Below are 21,545 nucleotides of genomic sequence, written 5' to 3'. Positions count from 1 at the left end.
TAAAATATGACATGATTTTTGAAAAATACAATCTATGGGATTGTTTTTATACGTAACAAAAAATAGCCCAAGGAGGCCTGATGTTTCAATTTGAAGTTCAAAAGAAGAAAATGAAAAAGAAAAAAAAAGAAGGAAAATGGAACACGTAACAGGAAAAAAAAAATAACTACAAAAATTGGGAGAAATAGGAAAGTAAATAGATAGGGTGCTTTTCTATCTTTGTATACTCCAAAAGTTCTCCAAGTACCAAGAAATTACCAAAAAAAAGTCCTGAATGAATACGTATGGACGAAACCCTATTACTGTAAAACCCCCAAATACCAAAAATTCCGACGCGGCGTTATGGTTCAATCCAACGGTTCACCGTGCTTCGATCCCCAAGCACACTCAGCAGCTGCACGTAGGACGCCACGTCGGCATCGGCGCCGCCTCCCCCGTCCGCGGCGGGGCCCACCGTCGCCGGATCGGCGGGGCGGAGCAGCGGCGCGGCGCCGCCTCCGATGACGTGGCCGCTTGTCGGCGCTGCGGCGGCGCAGTAGCTCTGCAGCGCATGGATGAACGACACGCGGCGTGAGTGAGAGCAAGTACGGATACAAATCCGACGTACGGTCAGAGGAAGGAACCTCCCCCAACAAAAAAAAAAAAAAAGAACAGATGGGTAAATCGAGAGAATGAATAATGCCATGTCTTGATTGTCTTCCGAATCATATAAAAAATATTATGAAGATCACGTACGTATGACTCGAAAGACATATGGATAGAGAAATAATAACTACTATAATCAAACATCTTAATTGTTGAATGCTCTACAGGGACTGAAATTTGATGGCTACACTAACATAGATTAACAAGCCCAAAATCCTATACGGACTACAATATATTATTGTAGCTAATAAACATATATATATATATATATCTACGTATTACAAATGGATGTTATTTATCTACTAATAAAAACTGCAGGTTTGTTGTTACAACTACAATTAATACTAATAGGGAGGGGGGTATATACCGTGGTGCATTGGAGGTGGTGAGGGAGAGAGCGGTAGGTGGTGCCGTCGGAGAGGACGATCCAGCCGGCCTCGTTGGCGAGGGCGCGGAGGACGTCGTTGATGTCGGCGCGCGGGGGCAGGCGGTATCCCCCGTTCCCTCTCCCTCTCCTGCACCACCCTCCCCCTCCTCCTCTCCCTCTCCGCATCCCCCGCATTCTCCCCACCTCCTCCTTCCCCGCACATCATCTTCTCCTTCTCCTTCTCCTTCTCCTTGTTAATTTGTATGTATGTATCTTCTTCTTCTTCTTGTTCTTCTTCTTCTTCTTAAAAAGGCAAATTAATTAATTAAGACTCTAGCTTCTTCTGGGGGAGAGGGAGGAGAAAGATCAAGCGAGGGTTCACTTATTTATTTGTTACATTTACTTACTGCGGGCCGGGGAGGGCTGGCTGTTGTTTTATTTTGTCTATGGTCACCGCCCGGTGATATGATGCGCCGGAGCAGCCGATCCTCGATATCTATTCACTGGTAAAACTATTATAGATAGTCTCCGTATCAACACACAGTAATGTTAATCAATCTCCCTTCAGTGCCTGACCCTGCTGAACATTTTCAATGAATCCACTAGCATAAGAAAAAAAAAAAGAAAAAGAAAAAAAAAAACCTATGCTGTCAATTAATGACCGATTTTCAATTTTTACTTACTTTGCACAAATACAAAACTTGTACCTCCATCTTTTTTGAATAATAGAATAATATAAGTATTGTATATTTACAAGAACTAAATTATAACGTAGAGCGTCGATACTACTAATGTGATACGTGGGTGTGGAATTTACACAGAAGATTTTTCAAGGCGAAAAAAGTCAAGAATGTACATTTTCAACTAATCAGATATTCATCCATCCCACATAATTATTAAAAATATATTTTTATTTAAAAAGAGAAATATAATTAGTTAATTATTATTAATGATATAGTGGCAAATATATATATTATACACTATATTATACATTAGGCTTTCTCCTGCGGTGAGTAGCAAGCGGCGGGCTGACGTGTCGCTCAGTGAGTGGTTAATATTTGCGGTCCATGTGCGGTAAAGTTACCCGCCCGAGCCACCTAAGACAGTGAGTTGAACGGCGCTGATAACGCAATCATGATGACGTGGCGAAATCAGGACGGCTGGAGCGATCAGTTCTGATGGGGGACTGAAAAGCGTAACAGAGTGGTGGCGTAGGGACAAAACGCGTGAGGCCCATCTCGTTGAAAGTTTCTATGCGGAGCTAATCATAAGAGTTTTATGCGGGAGAGCGCCGATGCACGCCAAGTGTCATCGCTTTACAATCCCGACCGTCTCATTAATGCAAAAAAAAAAAATCCACCACCTCCTCTTACGTAATTGAGAAGTGCGTTTCGATTCCTCAGCTATAGGCTATTTTGAGAGAGGTACATAATCTTTCTTTCTTTTTTCTTCACTTAATTTTTGTCTTAAATATTTCCAAATAATAATTTGGAAATTATATTCATAGTTAATAACTCTATTAACTATCAGCTATTAAATTATAAACGAAATTCACAGCTCTATCTACTCTTAATATTCACCATGGAGTAAAGTTCATAAATAAACTTAATTAGTTGTTTGTGGTGTTTTGGTTAAGCTCCTTTTCACCTCAATATTCAACAAAATTACTAGTTTACCTTATAAAAATAATTAAAAAAAAAAACAAAAAGTTGTATATGTCAATGTCAATGAAGAAAATAAAAAGCTCCCTATCTCTCAAATGATTGCCTAGCCTAGCTATATAGCCTGTGGAGTGGTCTACATAGATTGGACTAATAAAAGTGCAACACACTAGTCCATCACATCTGACGTGGTAGACCACATCTTCACAACAAGCATGTACCCTTCCCCAACCCCCAGACGAAAAAAATTGCTATTAAAATACAATAATTTTCTTTACAAAGATATATATATATATATATATATATATATATATATATATATATATATATATAAAGAGTTAAGACTGGCTACTATTTAGTGCCCAAAATCTCATTAGTTGTATCAATTTTTTAGCCTTCGGATCAACTCTTTTTTATTTCTAACCATGGATTAATACTATAATCCCAGTGGGGAACCACTCAACCCTAGGGGACCACTCAACTCTAACGACTCAATATCATCCTGACCTATCAATTTTTCACAAGGTTAAAAACTTGATAGAAAAAAGAGTGTTTTACTATTAATATATTCCAGCCTAATTATATATATATATATAGAGTTGAGCTAAAACTACGGTAGAAAACGACGTTTTACACAGATTGTTTTCGAATGATAGAGCTTCCAAATTGGACGACGTTCCGTTAAATATGATCTAAACTATTTAAACTACTTAGAAATCAAATTCACGCACTTTCGATATTATTCTTTTATCCCTCAAGTGAACAGAAAAAATGAATGGCTGAAAATAAATACTCTTAAAAAATAATGATAGGAGTCTTGTAATCAAGTTAAGAGTATAGATCTTGTTTTAAATAGTTTAAAAAATTTTCTAATAAAAATTCAATTGATTTGGATATCTATGTCCGTTAAACAAGAAAACGCCTCTTATCGACCATTAAAATTATAAATTTGAAACCCTTTGATCATTAGGCAAATGATGTCGAAAAGATTGAAATTTGATTTCTAAACACTTCAAGTGGTATAGATCATGTTCAATGGAGCCTGTATCGTCAATTTGGAAGTTCATCATCGAAAACAATCGGTAGTAAAACGCTCATTACTACGATAGTATTCTAGCACAACTTATATATATAATAATATATATATATATATATATATATATATATATATATATATACATGACTTCTTTGAAAAAATCTTTCTTAGAAGATATTAATCGACCTAATTTACGTTTCAAAGAATTCTTTTTCTGGTGTTGTAGCACTGGCAAAAAAAAAAATCTCGAAAAAAACAGAGACAAAATACAAAACATAAATAATAGTTTATATTATATATATATATATATAGTATATTGAGCAGATACTTTTACAAGTATCACCTCCATAGTGCCTATTAGATTTTTAGCCATTAGATCTACTTCTTAATTACTAATAGTCTTTGGATCAAATACTATTCCACTACCACACCACCATCATCCTCAACCTCACATCTCATCCATCCAAGGCTAAAAACACTAAAGACCACCCAGGTAATAACTTGTAAAAGTATTCTAGCTCCTCTCTCTCTCTACTTCTCTTCTATATATATATATATATAATAGGCGGGTATACTATGGTAGCACGGATGTCTCCGTGCTACTCAATGTGTTTTCAATGATGCGGTTTTCAAATCGACGATCGGCTCCGTTAGACTTGATCTATACTACTAAAAGTATTTGAAAACTAAATTTCATAATTTTTCGATATCATTTACCTATCAAACGAATAGTCTAAAAATGAACGGCTGAAAATAAAAATTTCATAAAAAATGATGATAAAAAACTTGAATTTAAGATCAGAGATACTGATCTTACTCTAAATAATAAAAAAAAATTTCTATAAAAATTTAATCAGATTTAAATTATTTTATACCGTTAAATTCACAAATGCATCACATATATCATTAAAATTGTCAATTTTGAGACTTTTTTATAACTAGCCAAATGATGTCGAAAAATTATGAAATTTAATTTTCAAATAATTTCAATAATGTAGATCAAGTCTAACGAAAGCAATCACCGATTTGAAAGTCGCATTACTGAAAACAACTTGGTAGCACGGAAGTCTCTGTGTTACCGATAGTATACCAGCCTAACTCATATATATATATATATATATATATATATATATATATANGAGGCAAGTTTACAAATTTGCAACAGAGAGAGAGAGAGAGAGAGAGAGAGAGAGTAGGATGAGGCAGAGGAAGTACTTGAAAATGGCAGGGTAAAGAAGGCATGTCCAAAAATGGAAAGGGGCTCAGTTGTGCGCAGTGTACCCACACACCCAAAAGCAGAAAAAAGTTAGGACAAGAATCGAATATTTTGAGTTTTTATACTTATTAGGCCCCTTAATTTGAAAATAATTCTAAGAAGATGAATGTCTCTAGTTTCCGAAAAATTTTAGAATGTAACGGGAATATTAGTAACGTGGCGTAACGAACCAATCAAATTAATCCTTTTTAAAAATATATGTCCTATCATAATTGTAAAAAAATATTTTTATTATATTTTTATTTGAAAAAAAAGAATATGATTGGCTTATTATTAATGACGTGGTGCATGCGTGACAGTGTAGAATTCCTCCTAGTCTCCCACTACAGATCACACAATTATTAGCCATTTGTACCATACATCAACTTTTTCTTTTTTTTTACCCTTATTTTATAACACTGGTAACTTCTACTTGTTTTAAAGAAATTTACAGGGCTACGAAGGAGAGAAACGCTGAAGCTCATGACTTACGACTTGCGAGAAGCTGCTTAAATTTCTATAAAGGTTGGCGGGTTATATGTAAAAGTAACCCTTTCCTCGGCGACGTGAACTTCTTGAAATGACCTCCGTACCCCTTGTAATCATTTGATTACACAACCTTCCTAGGGTTCCGCTTCCCATGGCCTTTTCTACCTTTTTCTTTTTTTTTTTTTTAAAGATAAGTAGCACACTTATCGCTTGAAATAAAATGAATTGAAAATATAAATCAACTAGGATTCGAATTTGGGACCTCAGATATCAATCACCAAGCCCTTTTACACTTGCTCTAGGGACAATCGGTTTTCTCTCTTTCTTTTCACATATTAAAGCAAGATTCTCCACCTTTGTTTATTTTAACCATAGTTAGTTAATTCGAATTCGGCAAAAATTCGATACGGACATAATACGCATAAAATTCGTTTTTTAATTTTTAAATTCGTTGAAAAATTCGGCTTAAAAAACGAATTCGGTATAAAATTTAAAATATACGATATAAAATATAAAATAATTTATATTTAAATATAAAAATTAATATATTTTTTATTCATATTTTTAAAAATTCGGAAATAATTCGGCTAGCCTAAAAATTCGCGAATAATTCTCTATCTTTGGAAAAAATTCGTAAACGAACCGTTAATTCGGATTTCCAATAATTTGCGAATTAACTAACATAGATTTTAACCGCAAGAAATTCTATTGGTACATTCCAAAAAAATATTAATTTTATACACTTTATAAAAAAATATTTTTAATAAAAATAAAAAAACTTTAATATAATAAAATAATAAAATAATAATTGTTGACTAAAATAAATATAAAATATACACTTTATTCTGAAATGCACCAACAATATTGCTCTTTTACCGCATCCAAAGTAGCCTACTGTAAATAATAAATTATATCACCACCATGGGACTGCAGGAGCCCAGCAGTAACCGCGGCTCATCAGCCGGGAAATCAATCAAAAACATTTATAATCCGACTCAGAATTCATCCTGATTCTAATATATGGGTATGTTTAATTCAAGATTAAAATATATTGAAATAAAGAATAAAACGAACTATTTAAAAAATATTTGGCTTATTATTGAAATAAAAATGAATAACTGGAGTATCTAGAGTTTTGAAAGAGATATTTTGATCGAGAGAGATGAGAGTGATCAAAAAGCAGAAAGAGAAAGCTTGTAAGAAAGGATTTTGACTGATTTATCTTAGAATGGGCTAATTCAGAATTCAATACCGAATTGGGTTATAAATGAATTGAATCATTCCTATTTCAGAATGGAATGGGAATCAAATCGAAATCCAATTCAAAACCATTGAATCTCATTCTAATTCTAGAATCTAAAATAGTGAACCCCAAAAAAGAAAAAGAAAAAAAAAGCGCACACACGACTATAAGAATGATGGTGGGGTTCACAATTCAAGCTTGCGAAAGCCAATAAGATCTGTGTCAAGGAAAATGTTTTAAACAACCACTCATTCCTTCTCAAGATCCAAGATTCAACGCCAAACTCATGTCAACTCGCCAGATATATTATATGACTTATTATAAAACACATATAATAACAAATTATTAATTTGTAGATTCTGAGAAATCAAACAACAAGAAATTCAACCCTACCCTACCCTACCACAAGCCCATGAGCAAGCATGTGAAAGCACATTGTGAACATGAGAGAAAGAGAGAACAACAAAACTTGCACTTTGACGAGCAATTATTTAAACTAGAATAACTCAATATGAGTAGATCGAAAATCAAGAGTGCATTGGAGAAAATGGGTGCTTATACCTTAAGTTCCAGAAAGTTTGATTTAACCCGAAGCCGATCTTATTCATGTCGATTATTTCTTGTACAAGAGAACAAGGACAGGAGCTGCAGGCCGGTTAATCATTTCAAACTTGCAGGTTACCCAGGTTTCAGCAGGCAAGATTGATGCAAATGATTGAACTGTTTCAAATTCTTCCCTGGATTGTGAGAAACAATAATGTAATAAAGTGAGGGAATTTATGCTGTGCGAAGATGAAAATGCCACAATGATTTCAGCTAAACAGAAACATTGAGAAGCATTGATAAATAAAAAGACCAAACAGCCATTAGGCCCATCTTCTAGATTAGCTTCTCTACTAAAAAAATCACAAGTTTCCAGCAACCAGGTGCTTGGGTAACCAGTACTTAAGAACTTTTGGCAGGGGCCTAAATTGAGCTTTTCTGCCCCACAAGAAGATTCAACTTAAATCTTCTGCTTCTGCTAAAGCAAAAGGCTGTAGAAGAATTCTTAAATGAACTTACTAGTGGTCCTTCAGACGGTCGAAGAAATTTCGCAGAAGCTCCAGCTTGGGCAAACAAGCCCTAAGCGGCAAAGCTTTTTTATTATGTAATTTCAAGTCAAATAGCTCAGAGTTCGGCAACTTTTAAGTTACAAAGCATTACTTTTGAAATGTTAGGTTTGAAAATTATGAAAATTTGTTGAAGTGTTACCTTCCACCGGGATGCCCCACATAGACCATTATGCTGATAAGTCCATGAGACCTTAGTATTTTAGACGCAGCATGCAAGGCCATTTCCGTGGTTCGTGATTCAGTGATTATAGTTTTGTCTCCTCCAGGAAGATAACCCAGGTTGAAAGCCACAAGCCTAGCAAACAGAAGAAAAAAGGTGCTTATTGACTGCGAAATACATGTTAGTATCTTTTATTATTAGTTCATAGTCCATAATTTTACCAGAAATATAAGTGGATTTACTATTATTAGTACATATAATAGAAGATTCACACAATTCTAAATTGTTTTATTTAGTGCGCAAATTACACCACTGCTCACTTAATTTACCATAAAATTTGGTTTATGTCACCGAACATCAATTTGTTGCGATTGGACTAAACTTTCATTTCTGTTTCAATCGTGTTTAGTCGTCAACCCCCATTAAATTTCCATAATAAGAGGCGTTGTCAACCTCCACTAAATTCCCTATTGAGAGGAAAGATGTAGCAGCTTATTCAGTTGCTATATTATCTCCAAGAGATGACAGGGCAATGACTTACCAGCTGATTAGGCAGGCATACTATAACAAGCCAAATGGATCAGCTAACATGTCATCCCTCTGTTAGGGAAACTAAACGAAGCTTAACGAAGTGACCTGGTTAAAACAAAATTAGAAGTTCAATGGCACACATGAAATTTGGTGATCGAAGTGAAATTTTGACAAAAATCTATGGTGTATATTACCCTTTGCTCGGTAGGTTCGAAGTCTGCAATTTATAATTATCTCTAAACCTGTAAGCTTAATGATGAACATCTCTATGGAAAAACATTAAAGTTCTTCCCTGTGAATCCCTTATGAAAACCAATTTAAATCTCAGAAAAAATTCGTTCAAGATCATACTAATTTCCTTCAGTCATTTTTGGAGGGGTCATTTTCTCTTCTTTCTAACCCACATAGGAGTAAACTTGACCAAACTGAAGACCCAACAAAATTCAACAAACAGAATAGAGTTTCTTTTCACTTCTGATAGATTAAGATCAGGAATATCAACTGCAATAAATTACAATAAAAGAAAAAAAAATACAATAAGGATAGTGAAAAAAATTTTGGTCATCCAATTCCATGATTTTGGAAATTATAATCAAATGGTCTGATGCCAACGTATCACTATGCTCGACATGAATCACAATCTGAAGCTATGTTCCTCATGGCTCTACTTTTTATTTGCAGACATTACAAATATGACTGCAGCATAAATTGTGCCCACAATAGAATAACATTTAAGAGTATGAATGAACTAGAAAAACTAGTATAATTACCTTATGGGGACATCTTTTGGTACAATATCCTCCATCTTGCTATGACAAATTGAAAATAACTTAACTAACTTCCTCTGCACAAAAGAGTCATTATCGCAAAGGCAACTTCTGTTCAAAGAATTTTGGTCATTTACTTTTTTACCTTTTGGGACGTTAGATTGCAGAGTAAAGAGGTAATATTGTAAAGAGGTACTTGCATATATTAAGAATGCGTATGCAAATGCATATGTATCCCTGCAAAATCTGCATTTTCATAGGTATCCCCAAAAGCTAAATTCTTACGATTACATATAAACCACCCTCTCTAGATAATTCCTTTTCTAATACTAAACCAATTATTCCCATGAACAGGATGATTTCTCGGACCAAACTTAAGATATGGTCATTTTAATAAGATATTAAACTTTTGAACAGTACACCTGAAAATTCGAATTTTACAGGGGTATATATGTAAACAGCTAACTTTTGCAAGGATATATCGATATATATTTTTTATATACCCCAAGGAAAAATACAACTAAACATTGGCAGCAATTACAATCTCTCCTTGCCAATTGTAAACAAAACCGAAGTGCTTCACACAGTTTTTCAGTACCTCATGGAAATTAACAGAGTTTTCTAGCATGGATGAAGTGCTCTCTATAGCAGAATCCTGAATGTCCATCCCATAAACACAACCTTGCCCTGATTCATCGGCAACCATTTTGAGCAATGCCAATGTATCATACCCATTGCCACATGTGGCATCAACCACCGTATCACCTTTTTGCACGATACTTCTCCACACACTAGTATTCCATAATTATGGAGAAAAACCAACATAGCAATGTCAGTGCATAATAAAAAGCACAAAGAAAACATGGCAAGAAAACACACAATTTACTTTCATTTTAGAAGTCAGTGATATATGAAAATGTCTCCTGAAGAAAATATGCAGAGTACAGAGAAATAGGTTTTTAGTGCTTAAAATGGCACAGAATAAATGCAAAATTAAAGAAACTCGTAGACCACAATTTGATAGCATTTCTTAATATGATACCTGAAATTGATCTAAAAGCACTAGCACAGTGATAGAACTATTCCACTTATCCCCTTCTGAACAAAAATAACTCCCCCAACAATTCTTATTCAGCAAAAGTTACTGAAGGGAGCTTGAACCTCGAATAATATTTAAATGATTGCATCAGATATTGAGCAGTCAAAAAACTAAAAGCTAAAGAACCTTCAAACCTCTGTGTGTGTGTGCGTGTGTGTAGAGAGAGAGAGAGAGAGAGAGAGAGAGAGAGAGAGAGAGAGAGAGCATGAATGAATATTATAAGTCAATTGGAGATTCAGCAGCTAAGAATGGTCGATTTTGCAGTAACTTGAGTTGAATATCATTAACTGGTTAACTGTGTTTTTTTCCCCCCTACTTTTGAAATTTTTTCATTCATTTCCTTTCAAGTAGGCACAAGTTATTGAAGAACCCAAAGTTACGAAAGACATAAGAAAACAAAGCATTTTAAAATTAATAATACTACAAAAGAACACGCGGATGGTTTGTACCTACGAGTGAGCTACCTCTGTCGCCTTTCTCTTGCCTGTGATAAACCCAATCAATGCTTCCTCAATACCTAAAATATTAGACAATAGTAAATCGATCCATCAAGACAATTGCAAGGAAGAAAATGAAAACTCCAATTACTAGCCAATAAAAATAATTTTCAGTATAAAGTATTGAGACCCCCCACAACTGTAATTCTGCAAACCACATTGAAATAGACCTTGATTTAAATATTTCTGATTGAAACCCCCTCAACTTTCGATTCTATTGATTTGAGCTACTTCTATAATTTTAATACAGAATTTTGAGAAAATTTACAAATCTATGTGCTATCGGGCATTAACGGTTAATCGAATGAACATTAAATTTATTAATTTTAACTGAATCACCATTAACATCTCCAATTCATCTAATTGCAATACTTAAATCAAAAGAACCGAAATTTGAGGGGGGTGTCAACAAAAGAGATCGAAAGTTTCGGGGCCTATTTCAGAATGGAAGAAAGTTGAGGGGCTCACAGTAGATTATTACCTAGCTAGTTTACCGTATAACAAAGTACATAGAATAAACAGAGAAAATCATTATCCCAACAGAAACACTTGAGATTACTGTAATAGTGATAGAGTTAAAAATTTGATCACCTTCCCCCTTGATCGGTTGAGCCTTGTAATCGGATGCGAAAGAGGGATCGCCGAATCCAGCTACCGTGGATTGAGCTCTCATGGCCGAGCTCGAAGAGAGACAAAGCCGGGAAGGGAATCGTCGACGAAGAGGACGAGAAAGGAGGAGATGAGAGAGAGAAGGGATTCGTGGGATTAGGGTTAGGGTTAGGGTTTCCATGAGGAGGAAGAGGCGGAGAGAGGAGGGTCGGAGGGAGAACGACAAGCTCAACGTCTTCTCGGCGAAGGGAGAGGCTCCGGATATAACGAGGCTTTTTTTACTGTTTTGCCCCTGTCTCCACTCGCCCGTGTTCGTGGTTCGGACCGGTTTAGATTCCGGTTCGGGCCAACACTCCGACCCAAACTAAGCCCAGTGTGAAATGCGGCGTTAGTACAAGTAAACAGATTCGAATTTGTATATGAATTTACACAGCGAATAATTCATCATATTCAATTTAAATTATAAATACATTGATATGATGCTTATGTGATACTTACGTGATAGAAATAGGGTCAATCTTACAAATATAATTTTTATGAGACTATTAGTGCCTTTTTTTTTAGGAGACTAAAAAAAAAAAATCCCAAAAAAATAAACAACTGAGGTAAGTACAGTTAAAAAAGCTATTAACTTAAATGAACAAGTGGTAAAAAAATTTTATCTAAATTTTCATATAATTAAAAATTATTTTTAACCTGAAAATTATTTTCAGCCTTAAAAAAATAAATAAACTAGGAGGGACCACTCTACAATTTTTATTTTTTTCCAACAAAGCAAATGGCCACATGATAATCACGTGATCTTATCCACTCTCCTACAAAAAAGGACAAAATAATTAGGCATGCAAAAGAGTCATTATTCCCATATACTTTATCCCCAGTGCTTACTTTTTTAAGCAAAAGCTCTTTTCCAGTGTACCGGTTATATATCCCGGCTATTAGGCCGACAAGTGGGGCCCACTTAACGTGGGGCCCACAAGTCAGTGTCACAGCCGTCGCCCTTACGTGTCACACATAATTTTCGCGAAAATTGCATTATTGATTACACTTTACAGAGTCGGTTGCTTCAGGTGCACGATAGTGTACCGTAGTTCAACTTAGCTCAACAGCAGTTGAACAGTTTACAGTACTTTATAAAATAATTTTTTAAAATTTTAATTTTATTAATATAAATTTTAATTTATTTAATTTTATTCAGCTAACGATATTTTAATTTTAAAAATTTAAATAGATAATTTATTTTTGTAAATTTAATTAGTACGTTATATATATATTTTAATTATAAACTTATTAAAATTTTAAAATTATTGATTTAAATCAAATAAATTCAATTATTATTATTATTATTTAATTTATTTTTTACTGCTAAGAGAGTACTCGCTCACTCACATACGCAACCTTCCATGTGTCCGTTACATATCACGGTTGCAAAACTGACACGTGGGACCCACAGTCACCTCACCGTTACACCGAAGGCCACCATCTCCCCCATTATGCACACTCTTTCTTTCTCCACCCGTCCATGGCTATCTCCTCTCTACTGTAGACAAGCAAAAAAAAAAAAAAGCCCTAATCTCTCTCTCTCTCTCTCTCTCTCTCTCTACGACTTTTCTCCGTTCCCTTTTCCTTTAATACTCGCCACCGCACATCCCCTTCGCCTCTTTCTCTCACGAGCCATTGCTGAGGCTCCGGTAAAAAAGAGAAAAAAAAAGGAAAAATGGAAAAGGAAAAGCTAGGGTTTCATCAGATTCTCGTGGAATTTTTTATGTTTTTGGGGTGATTCAACACGAAGGATCGGATTTCTTTGTCGGCGTTCATTGAATCCCTTCATCAGATCGGCTTCTCTCGTTCTTGTTCTTATCTTCTGGAGTGGGTCGATTCCCCTGTTGTTTATTGGTGTTTTAGGGTTTCTGAGGAGGATTCGAGCTGTTTATTGATATAACACTAGGGTTTTGTAGCTTTAGGAAACGGTTCTTGCCCTAATTTGTGGAAGAAATGGTGTTTTTGGGGATCAATTTGACGTTTTTTCCTTGGTGATTGATTGTTATTTAGCTCAGGGGGATGAGTTATTATGATTCTTCGACGATTTCTTGTAATTGGGGGATATAAATTCTAGTTCTGCTTAATTTCGCAGAGATGCAATTGATCCTTTATAGGTAAATTTAATGGGAGATTTAGGGTTGTTGAAGCAACTATGGAACTGGGTTTACTCTCAGAGGCAAGCATTTACTGGTTTCCGAAGTTGTGTGAGAGAGAAGCTCATAGTACTAGTCGATCGCCACTGGCCCACGGTATATCGAGTTTGTTTGAATGTTGGGAGGTTTCTTTGGACGGTACTGTTGCAATGGAAAGATTGTGCTCTGGGAGGTTTCTGGTCTCTGATCAGTTTGGGTTCCGTGGCCCTATTTGTCACAATGTGGAGTTGCTTTCTTTGCTTGACATCAATGAATTGCCTTGTTTATGCACTTCTTAGCGTGGTTTGATCCAAATCTCTATATTACTCCTGCTATTTATTGTAATATTCTACATTCTTACTGTTTTTCTGCAGTTAATTGTGACTCAAATATTTGAAGTGGGTTGTTAGCAGAAACTGTTATTTTTGTGAAAAGTATCACTTTAAATCTCTAAGCACACTGATTGAGCCATGCTGCATGATTAGTTGCATGTCCATATGTTAGGTTATATAGCATAGGTCTTCGCATTTATTAACAAGCTGTAATGTCAATTTTTAATTCATTTATCTCATTAGATTGCCCTCTAGTGCATGACGAAAATCATCAACTTATGAATTCATTTATAAATCAACCTTGCTTGAAACAAAAATGAAGTATTTTCCATGTTGGTCTAGGAGCCTGTCTAGGAAATTCTTTACCAGTCACCACTCTCATGATGCATGACTGGGTACTTTGTGGACACTGCTATGATTAGTTCAAGTCCTGTATAATATTTAGTCAGATACTATACTTGGCAACTCGTAGAAGATCCTTGATGCAACTTTGACTCTAGCATTCTGGTGCCTTGTAATGGGATTAATTGGGTAACCGTGAGGGAAAGGTGAAAAGAACCCCTATCGGGGAGTGAAGTAGAACATGAAATCGTGAGCTCCCACGCAGTGGGAGGAGAAAGTGATCTCTGACCACGTGCTTGTTGAAAAATGAGCCGAATGGTAAGAAACCTATACATTCACGAACTGAAAACCAAAGCTCATAAAGATTTCTCTACAGCTAATTTAGCCAATTTAGCCAATTTGTAAGCTAATTTATTTTGATTTTGAGGGATGCGACATAGGAAATTTTACGAGAGCTCCCACGAGTGAATAGAAAGTTAGATCTACATTGGATCTCACCTGAATCGCCCCACCTATCCTCCTGAGGAGAAGTTTGGTTCCAACTCCAATTCAAACAGGAGGAGTACGCCATATTAATGTGCCTTGGATGGTCCACATCTTTGGGTGAGGCGTTGACGAGCACATTGAACTATCCATGTGGCTAAGAGCTCTCACAGCCTAGGCACAACGATGCAATTATTAGGGGCCTGCTCTACCACTGAGCTAATAACCCGTCGTGTGGGCCTCCCTGTGAGAGGCCTGCTATGCCAAAAGGCAATTCTAATTGGTCAATAAAAATACAATTCAATGGAATTCCTTTTTTGTTTTTCTTTGGATTAGTTAATCTATCTTGAAAGGTTAAAAAGGGTAGAGTAAACCTGTTTTTATATAGCCTTAGCATTCACTTAGGTTAAAGCAAGCATCGGCCTATAATCCTTTGAGATTTATCGTTTGATATTGTAGCACTTTTTTTAGTTGGAGTACAAGCTCTATTATCTTTTGAATTTGGCTATTGACTGCTCATAATCAGTGGCTAGTGCTTTTGCAGAATATGCTTTAGTTCCTCCAATACTTATTTTGTTTCTGGTTCTTAGACTTTTAGAGAAGAACAGTCTGTTACCTACCTAAGAAATCAAATTTACCAGAAAGAAGGCTCATTTAGGGATTAAATGCTGACAACTAAATTTATTGTTTCAGATAGCTGCTGGTGTGACTATTCGCTATTTGGGTTACACGCCCGGGCTCTTTATTGTAGGACTCTTTGCAATTTTGATTATGTGGATATATGGCAACTTTTGGATGACAGGGACACTTCTTATAGGCGGAGGTTTGGACTGATTTTTTCACTTGTTCTTTTGTTTTGCAGATTTAGCTACCCTACTATGTAGCGATATTCACATATCTACCTTAGCAAAATTGTGTACAGTTTTAAAACCTTAGTTTCTTACAAATCATCTTTCTCCCATGAATTGGATGGCTTCCCACTCAAGATGAGGGTTTTTTTTTGTAAGAAACTGCAATTTTGATAGTTATATATGAAATTCAGATTTTACTAGGGTAAATATGTGTAAAAATGACTTTGCAAGGATTCCTATATGAAAGCTTCCAATATGTAACACATACTTCTGGCATCTTTACTGTGTGTTTTGATTCTTTAAAGTTGAGGTAGATTCTCTCTATGTTAATGCAGGCTATATGTTTTCCCTAAATCATGCACGACTTGCGATACTCATCTCTACAACATATGCTCTTTATTGTGTCAATGCTCGTTCGGGATGGCTTGGGATTTTTTTAGTCCTAAATGTTTCTTCCCTCTCAAATTATCTCCTCAATGTATTGCTTCAAGGATGTGATGCTCCCACCGAAAATGTAAACTTGGACGACGAAAAGGAATCTGAATCTGAACCAGTTATGGAGGAGTGTTCTAAAAATTGTGAATATTCCCCTTCAACTAGTGAGCCTGAGCATGTGACTTCATCTAAAGCATCTTGTACGACACCCACTCCAACTGTATCTCACACCCAAAAGGAGGCTGCTTCTAGTGAAGTTGTGAGAAGTGATTCAGCTTCATTAGAAGAGATAACGAGAATTATGACTAGCTCGACTCATTATGAAGTTCTTGGTTTTCTTCTCAATAAAGTTATTGATCCCAAGTTTCTAAAAAAAGAATACCGCAGAAAGGTTGTACACCAATATGATAAGAGGTAACTACAATAGGAATTGGGTAAACTGCACTGCTAGTCCCTGGACTCTTAGCAAAGTTTCAGTTGGTCATTGAACCGTGTACCATCTATACTATTTCACATTTGTCCCACATGTAGATGAGATTTATTGCCCGCGTCAGGTGCGTCCATACGACATGCACTACCCCATCCATTAGCCCTTTATCCTATCTCATATAGACATCTTACTGTACACTGAATTGAGACCTTTATTAATATTGAAAAAGGCCCCAGCTTAGTTTATCTATGAGATGTAGGATGGGGGGCTGATAAATGGATGGCGCAAAATGATTGGATGCACCAGTACCGCAGGCTGTGATTCCCCTGACGATGGGGAAGGGACTTATATTAAATAGTATTGCCTGATGCATATTTTGAAAGTTCAATGAGAGACTGAAACTCCATTAAAAGTTTAGGGCTATTGGTGCAATTTACCTGAAGGGAATTTATTCATTTGCATTTTCTTAATATTGTTGGTGTTTTATTCTATTTATGTAGGTCCTGCTTGTGCATCCTGATAAAAATATGGGAAATCCATTGGCTTGTGAATCATTCAAAAAGCTGCAGTGTGCTTATGAGGCAAGTTCCCTTAGGACAAGTTATTGTTTTCCTTCTATACCAAGAATTTTACCTGAGAAAGAATTGTTGATTTAGTTGTACTCCATTTGTTTACTAGTTTGAGTGTTTGGGTTTACTATGATTTCTGAGATTATTACAGCTTCAACTCATTAGTAGTATTTTTCAGGTTCTTTCGGATTTAACTAAAAAGAATAGTTATGATGAACAATTGAGGAAGGAGGAAGCCAGGAGAGTGTCTCAGAAATCTTGTGGTATCTCTCAAAAGGTAGAACTATCTTTTGTCTGCTTATGGGTCAAGCTTTAAGTTGGATCTTGTACTTCACAGAAAATTGAGCTGTCAATGAACAAGTTCACATAATTGTATAGTTCTAAGTTATAAAAGTAACTAAGAATACAAGTAAGAATTTTGGCAAAGTCATACATCTGAAGCTAAAACAGGCCATGGTATTTTGTTCATGTGATTTTTCCGTCTCTTTAATTTGCGGTTGTGATAAATTGTTGATCTATGCAAGGTGGATGCTCTATGTGAATTGGTTGACCCCACTGGGTTGGAATGATTCATTTGTCAATTTGCTAATGTTATTTTAAGTAGGCCTCCCCTTTACTGAATATTTAACTTCTCTTTCAAAAATTGTATTTTAAGTAGTTCTGCTTCCTTAAAGGGTATTTATGTTGGGAGATGATTTTGCAGTGATATATATATATATATATAGAGAGAGAGAGAGAGAGAGAGAGAGAGAGAGAGAGAGAGAGAGAGAGAGCGGCTAGGATGCTTATGGAAGCACGGAGGGCTCCGTGCTTCCACTTTGTTTTCGATGTTCGGACTTTCGAATCGACGATCGGCTCCGTTAGACTTGATCTAGAGTATTTGAAGTATCTAGAAAATAAATTTTGCGATTTTTCGATATCATTTGCCTAGTGATCGAAGTGGCTCAAAATCAACGGCTGAAAATAAAAATCTTACAAAATATGATGATATGACATTAAAATTTTAGATCAAAGTTATTGATCTTGTTTTATATAATATAAAGAATTTTCTATCAAAATTTCATGTGATTTGGATATTTCTACACCGTTAAACTTGCAACCGGCTCACCACGGCCGTTAAAATTATTGATTTTGAGCCCCTTCGATCACTAGGCAAATGATATCGAAAAATCACAAAATTTATTTTCTAGGTACTTCAAATACTCTAGATCAACTCTAACGGAGCCGATCGTCGATTCGAAAGTCCGAACATCGAAAACAACTTGGAAGCACGGAGGGCTCCGTGCTTCCATAAGCATACCAGCCCACTCTATATATATATATATATATATATATATATATGTAAAAGTTGCTTTAATAAAAATTCTTTGGTTAAAATTTTATTGGATTTTGTGTACTTACATATGGATGGGTCGTCCTATTCTACACAACTATTGTATTATCTCCTTTATAATATCCTTTATATTGACATCTTTACTTGGTTGATTCTGAGATTCAAAACACATTCGTAAGTATCTGAAATTATGTTTTACAGGGTGGAGGGGAGTTTATATCTGAAGAGTCGAGGCGCATACAATGCACAAAGTGTGGCAATTTCCATACGTGGATATGCACCTGTAGAAGTAAAGCCCGAGCACGGTGGTGCCAGGTCAGAGACTACATGCTCTTAGTTGTTCTNGTGTGGCAATTTCCATACGTGGATATGCACCTGTAGAAGTAAAGCCCGAGCACGGTGGTGCCAGGTCAGAGACTACATGCTCTTAGTTGTTCTGCATTTCAAAGTTTCTTTTCACTTCATTGTATCTGAGTAGGAGAAAAATGTATGCATAGTTTATGTGCTGTTCTGATATTGCCGACTTTGTACAATCTTCACTTAAACACTACAGACCCTGAATCTTCTCATATATTTCAATTCCGTTCCTGGCTGTTCAGAAAAAAAAATCCAATGTCTGTTTTCTTTTGCTGCAAAATAACCATAAAACTCTATTTCGTTTGAAACTGAATCAAGGAAGTTATTTTATAGGAGAATTAAAATAACCATTTCATAATAAAGTTAGATTCTCTTTTGACGGTCAGCGGTGGATTTGCATAACATAAGAAAGCTCACAGACTATAGTGTTTAAGTGAAAAGCTAAGGGACCAAGTTGTGGCATTAGGAGAGTATATGGGGTATTAATATATTTCACCCTAGTAAGTATGATATTCACACTTTATACCTGACCTGTATACCTTCTGACATTAGGATTGCTCCCAATTTCATCTAGCCAAGGATGGAGACGGATGGGTAGAAAATAATCGTTCGCCATTCTTTTCGACTTCTCAGAAGGTACTTCTACTCTACGTTGTTACTTTTTCTTTTTACTGTTCAATTTGAGGGTAGCAGTTGATGAATAGCAAAATTTTCTGGCGAAAGGATATATAATGATAATCTGGTTCAATGTAACTTACATGTGCCTTATTAACTGGTTCATCAACACTATGATGCCTATTTCATGGTAGAGGAGGCGGCACAATTCATATATTAGCTATCCCTTCTGTTTAGTTTGATTCGAAAGTTTTTGTCATTTAGTGGTGCAGCGGTTGTGAAAATTGAATTATTTCAAATATGATGAAAGTCTCCAATGTTCCATTTCTGATTTGTGTATCTGGTTCTGGAGGACGAAGATATATAATACACATCATACTTATCCTGTGCAGTAAATGGCAGAAGAAGCAATTGTTAATGACTTCCACATACCGTTGCTTCAAATCCTCTATGAACGCATTTTCTATAAAATAAAATTCACGGTAAATCCCAGAGCTTGTGACAAATGGCAATTTGGTCCCTGGTCCTTCTCTTGAACAAATTAGTCTTCACACCTGTCTAAATCTAATAATATCTTGGAATGTCATAGCCTAGATTTAATTGCTGTTCAAAATCTCTATTATTCGTTCATAAGAAAAAAAAAAATTTTTAAAAAGAAGAAATTGAGACAACTTCAACAGTTAATCTGGTTAAGTGAAAGATCAGTTACCAAATTGCAATCAGATGAGAACTCAGGGACTGCCCACATGTTAGTTACCCTTTTCCATATTTTAACTTTTGAGCCTGTTATTATATTTGCACAACATTTCATGTTGTTTCTAAATGAGCAAACTGATTGTTTTTTTCAGGTCGATATACCACGAGCTTTTGTTTGTGCCGAGAGTAAAATATTTGATGTGTCTGAATGGGCCATTTGCCAGGTCAGCATCTAATAATTTTAACATGCTTTTGCCATTTATATTTAACTGTTTGTTATCAATTATACATATCTCGAGATTTTGAGCGATTATATGGATTACTATATTTTCACTCTTGAGATGGGTATATACATAGATGGTAATATAGTATTTACATGTACGTAAATAGATGATTTGACAGGGATATGTGCATGGAAAAGTCCCTTAAACCCTTTTCTCTTATTTTCTAGTTTGTGTTCAAAATCCATATTCCTATACAGGGAGTGGTGTGCAGGCCGAACACTCACCGGCCGAGCTTTATGGTGAACATGGTTGGCTTGGATAACACTACAAACCGAGCCAACTCTTCTCGATATCCGTGGGGTTTGGATGCCGAGATGATCGCCGAGGAGGACGAGTTCGATCTGTGGCTGCAGCAGGCTTTAGCCTCCGGCTTATTTTCCGAGACCCCGAAGCGGAGGAAAAGCTGGAGCCCCTTCAAAATACACCAGAAGGGCATTAAACATTGGAGGAGATCTCCATAGCAGCTGCAAAACTGCAAGGAGTTGATTATATTCGGAAACTGAGAAACAGAAGAAGGGCAATGGGGCTGGTAAAATGCATGTAAATATACTAAAGGAAAAAAGGAAAAGAAGATGGCATTGTGCAGGCCTTGTGGAATTAATAGGAGTCATGCATCTCTCACCGAGAATGGCCTGTGCTCTTTCGGCTTCCTTTTTGATTTGACTTTATCTATCCCCTGAAGGCTTCTAAATGTAAGAATAGCTGATGAAGCCCTTTATTCTTTCATTGGAATAAAGGCAAAGTGACTTTGTAAAAGATGAACAGTTAATTGGCAAATTATTAACCGGGTACCACTGGTCTCCAAATTCTGGGTGTTTTCTGGGAGCAATGGTTGAAAAGGTACGCCAGATCCCCTGGAAGGACCCCACCAGAACTTTCGTATTTGTTTTAATTAAAACTATATCTAGTTTTGAGTTTTTCTAATTTCTCGTATTAGTTTTTAAGCATATGAGAATCAAACGACTCAAACTAATCATAAAATTATGGAAAAGAGGTATTTGTGTCACTTGATTTTTTTTATTTTGTTGGAAGCTTACGAAGGAAAATTAATAGAACCGTGGGTGAAAACGGATGGACGAGGATTTTAATTCAGTCAAGAGTCGCAGCCTCCATCGGGATGCAGTTTAGTTTATTTTTTGATTCAGATATGAATTATATGTATATTATAAAAAT

At 35.8% G+C, this 21,545-nt stretch overlaps 2 protein-coding genes and 1 long non-coding RNA gene across 7 annotated transcripts; 1 reads left to right on the top strand and 2 right to left on the bottom strand.

Annotated features, from left to right (window-relative positions):
- LOC109709444 lies at positions 176–1,143 on the bottom strand. Its single transcript, XR_002216100.1, has 2 exons — positions 1,013–1,143; positions 176–541 (listed from the first exon to the last, which is right to left on the bottom strand). It is a non-coding gene; the product is annotated as an uncharacterized LOC109709444 (long non-coding RNA).
- LOC109709548 (putative rRNA methylase YtqB) lies at positions 1,266–11,717 on the bottom strand. 4 transcript variants are annotated; one of them, XR_002216136.1, is made up of 8 exons: positions 11,454–11,717; positions 10,819–10,882; positions 9,865–10,057; positions 9,270–9,343; positions 7,948–8,103; positions 7,258–7,433; positions 1,420–1,592; positions 1,266–1,315 (listed from the first exon to the last, which is right to left on the bottom strand). XR_002216136.1 is itself a non-coding variant. In XM_020231831.1 (6 exons), exons 1-6 carry the CDS (start codon positions 11,650–11,652, stop codon positions 7,310–7,312), a joined length of 810 nt encoding a protein of 269 aa, XP_020087420.1. In that variant the 5' UTR covers positions 11,653–11,717; the 3' UTR covers positions 6,968–7,309. The 4 variants fall into 4 exon arrangements, 1 of the variants encoding a protein (XP_020087420.1); XR_002216134.1 differs by having other exon boundaries at positions 1,292–1,592; XR_002216135.1 differs by having other exon boundaries at positions 1,292–1,589.
- Positions 12,992–21,178, top strand: LOC109708563. Of its 2 annotated transcripts, none has more exons than XM_020230360.1 (9): positions 12,992–13,948; positions 15,496–15,625; positions 15,989–16,479; positions 17,019–17,099; positions 17,266–17,364; positions 18,622–18,735; positions 19,330–19,413; positions 20,241–20,312; positions 20,570–21,178. In XM_020230360.1, exons 1-9 carry the CDS (start codon positions 13,637–13,639, stop codon positions 20,831–20,833), a joined length of 1,647 nt encoding a protein of 548 aa, XP_020085949.1. In that variant the 5' UTR covers positions 12,992–13,636; the 3' UTR covers positions 20,834–21,178. The 2 variants fall into 2 exon arrangements, with proteins under 2 accessions (XP_020085949.1, XP_020085950.1); XM_020230361.1 differs by lacking the exon at positions 12,992–13,948 and adding an exon at positions 13,966–13,986.

The sequence above is a fragment of the Ananas comosus genome, linkage group 4, assembly GCF_001540865.1.
Source record: "Ananas comosus cultivar F153 linkage group 4, ASM154086v1, whole genome shotgun sequence".
In the NCBI taxonomy this organism is placed as follows: domain Eukaryota; kingdom Viridiplantae; phylum Streptophyta; class Magnoliopsida; order Poales; family Bromeliaceae; genus Ananas; species Ananas comosus.
The sequence above is the reverse complement of the archived record's forward strand: the minus strand, read 5'-3'. Positions and strand labels throughout refer to the sequence as shown.

Bases quoted from the DNA above. Each gene is read 5' to 3' on its own strand.
- LOC109708563 (XM_020230360.1), top strand. From the start codon at position 13,637: ATGGGAGATTTAGGGTTGTTGAAGCAACTATGGAACTGGGTTTACTCT. The intron at 17,100-17,265 runs GCAAGTTCCCTT...AGTATTTTTCAG, and splicing joins AGCTGCAGTGTGCTTATGAG to GTTCTTTCGGATTTAACTAA. The intron at 18,736-19,329 runs GTCAGAGACTAC...TTCTGACATTAG, and splicing joins CCCGAGCACGGTGGTGCCAG to GATTGCTCCCAATTTCATCT.
- LOC109709548 (XM_020231831.1), bottom strand. From the start codon at position 11,652: ATGGAAACCCTAACCCTAACCCTAATCCCACGAATCCCTTCTCTCTCT. The intron at 10,883-11,453 runs GTGATCAAATTT...CTAATATTTTAG, and splicing joins TCAACCGATCAAGGGGGAAG to GTATTGAGGAAGCATTGATT. The intron at 9,344-9,864 runs GTACTGAAAAAC...TCTTTTGTGCAG, and splicing joins ACTCTGTTAATTTCCATGAG to AGGAAGTTAGTTAAGTTATT.